Source organism: Vigna radiata, chromosome 8 (genome assembly GCF_000741045.1).
Source record: "Vigna radiata var. radiata cultivar VC1973A chromosome 8, Vradiata_ver6, whole genome shotgun sequence".
Classification (NCBI taxonomy): domain Eukaryota; kingdom Viridiplantae; phylum Streptophyta; class Magnoliopsida; order Fabales; family Fabaceae; genus Vigna; species Vigna radiata.
The window spans coordinates 2,554,654-2,557,517 of record NC_028358.1 but is presented as its reverse complement, the minus strand read 5'-3'; the positions used below and the strand labels follow the sequence as shown (position 1 = coordinate 2,557,517).

At 40.4% G+C, this 2,864-nt stretch overlaps 1 protein-coding gene across 1 annotated transcript; it reads left to right on the top strand.

The window, feature by feature from the left end:
* Positions 1 to 491: 491 nt before the first annotated feature.
* On the top strand, positions 492 to 1,679 carry LOC106771057 (zinc finger protein 8). Its single transcript, XM_014656948.2, has one exon. The coding sequence runs from the start codon at positions 668 to 670 to the stop codon at positions 1,502 to 1,504; it is 837 nt and encodes a 278-aa protein (XP_014512434.1). The 5' UTR covers positions 492 to 667; the 3' UTR covers positions 1,505 to 1,679.
* The last annotated feature ends 1,185 nt before the right edge of the window (positions 1,680 to 2,864 follow it).

Here is a 2,864-nt window from a genome sequence, read left to right as displayed (position 1 = left end):
AACATATTATAATATGTTAACAATTTTTTTAAAAAACTTTTTAACAATAAATTATGTGTCACTATTTTATTGATTTGAATAGTTATAAAAAAGTTGTAAAAAAAATTATTAAAAATACATTCTCCTAAAAAAATTATGTATTATTGTTACTTCTTGGAGTGAAGATTATATTAGTTCTTAAAGTGCTGAAAATAACCTTTTTTTATAATAATTTTTTAATAATAGATTATGTATCACTATTTTATTTTATTGGTATATATATTTAAATCCAATTAATCACAAACTTCAAAATAAGTAAAATAATAAGTAAAACAGTTGTAAAAAAAGTGATTAAAAAAACATTTTGGAAACAAATAGAATAGTTAATTTTGATAATATAGAGAAGGAAAAAGAAAAGGTGGCTGAATGTATGGATCCAAAATGAAGTGAAAGGGAGTGAAGGTGGTACTTTGAGACTGAGAGAGTTTGTGGCCTTGTCAGGCTTCACTCTGAGATGGATCAGACCCAATTGTCCTCAGATCAGTCCCCACTCTCCCTCTGTTTATAGGACCCACCATACCCCTTCTTCTCTCCTTCTACACTCCAAACCACAACACAACAACACAACACAACACACCTTCACTCTCTTACTTTTCTCTGTCTCTCTATCCTTCTACTCTCTCCTCTTATGGACAAGACAACATCAACAACAACAACCTCAGACAGAGAAGTCCACGACTTCATGAACGTCGACTCCTTCTCCCAACTACCCTTCATCCGCCCTGCTCCTCTCGTCAAGGAGAAGTCCGCCATTCGTCTCTTTGGCATAGAATTCGCCGGCGGAAACAACACTGCTGTTTCGCCGGACCGCTCTGACTCTGCAGAAACAACAACCAACACCAACACTAACAACCTTAACTCCTTCGAACTCGATGCTACCAAGGACGATACCACTACCACCACTGTCACCACCGTTACTGATAACAACGCCGAAACCAGTCGCAGGTTCGAGTGCCACTACTGCTGCAGGAACTTCCCCACCTCCCAAGCCCTCGGCGGTCACCAAAACGCTCACAAACGGGAACGCCAACACGCCAAACGTGCCCACCTTCAGTCAACGATGGTGCACGGAAGCACGTTCTCTGACGCCCACCATGTCTACAATCTCATGAACTACCGCTTCGGTTCCGCTCCAACACCGCCAATGCCGTATCCAACGTGGAACAACGCCGCCGCGTCCACCGCCACCAACACGAGGTTCTACGGAACGACACCGTTTTCTCACAGCCACCACCAGCACCAGCAGCCTATTAACGGAAACCCTTTGGCTCTGTGGCGAATTCCGAGCAATAACCCTAGTTTCAGCCACGAACGGTCGTCGTTGCCGCCTTTGTTCGCGTCGCAGGAGATAACGAACGTGAGAGCCTCGCAGGTTGTGGGATCCTCGGGGTCGCAAAATCGCTACGTGTATGACTCCAAACGCGGAAGTGTGCACGACCATGTGAGTTTGGATCTTCATCTGTAGTAACATGTTTCCATAGTTTTCGTACATAGTATTATCGTGAGCCAGTAATAACCTATGGTGGCACTACGAGAATCGAGGGATTCGGCAGCGACTCTTTCTAGAGCGACTTTGGGGACAGAATCCATAAAATATGAGAAATTTCTACCCCTGAGGGAGAAATTGTTTCCATTTCTAATTCTTTCCTTCTTTCTTTTTTATTTCATTTCACATTAACAGTTGAATTTTAGATCATATATATGTGGTTTCATCATCACAAATCAAACCTTAATTTATGTTCAAATCATCATGATTATCTGATCTCGTCTTTCTACTGTTTTGCTTTTCGTTCTGTAACCGGAAAACAATCATTAGAGACCACAATTAACAAAACATGTGTTCTGTGTTTATGACCACGGTGGTGTGAGTGTATGTCATAGCTTCATTGAAAGAAACTGTATATATATATATGTGTGTGTGTGTGTGAAGTCACGTCGTCGTTTCATGGTGAGGCCTGCGAGAACAGTTTCACACGTGTGGGATTATGGAAAGGGTAAGAGACAGTTGTGAGCGCATGAACAATTTGTGGAGACACACGTGTGCCGAAATCCATGATGTTGTCCAGGCAGGTGGGGTGATGAGAGAGGTGGGTTCTGATTCAATGTAATGTAATTGTGAGAAGGCAATGATGATAAGGTTTGATGGGTCTGCTCAAGTTTTTGCAGAAAGAAAGTGATATTTCCATGCCATTAGCAGGCACCATTGCTCCCATATACAATTAATTAATTGCAAAATTACGTGTGTGGCGGATGCTCCTTTTTTTTTTTGTTTTTTTCATTCACTTATTTACACCAGTGCAAAGTATACAGAGAGAGAATTAATGAGTGACAGGTATATGAACATGAAGAATTGAAGATTCATAGATATGTTTCTATATATGTGTGCCTGTATTGATTTGTGCACATATGGATGAGTTTAATAATGTTATCATGTGTGTCTAAAATGTATATGCATGGGAACCTAGCCAGCTCCCACCTAGGGCTTAAGACACAAAGTGAGCAAAATCAAGGTATATTTTTGTGTTCTCTCAATAAATGGTGAAGGAATATCTTGGTAGAGAGCATGTGTTGGTTCTTGAACAACATGTTGGAGCTTTTTCTGTGATGTGTGGCTAGCTAGGTTGACCCCAGATGGGTATAGAGGTTGAAGAAAGTGGTCCTGGTGTTTGGAAAAATTGATAACGGTTTTGGAGGATGTAGAGAGTAGAATTAGAGTTGATGCATATATGTAATGAGTATTAATGATTAAAAAAATTTGAAGTGACAAAAGGGTGAATAATTTAGCAAGTTGATGAGTAGTGTTGACCCACAAGATGGGTTACTTC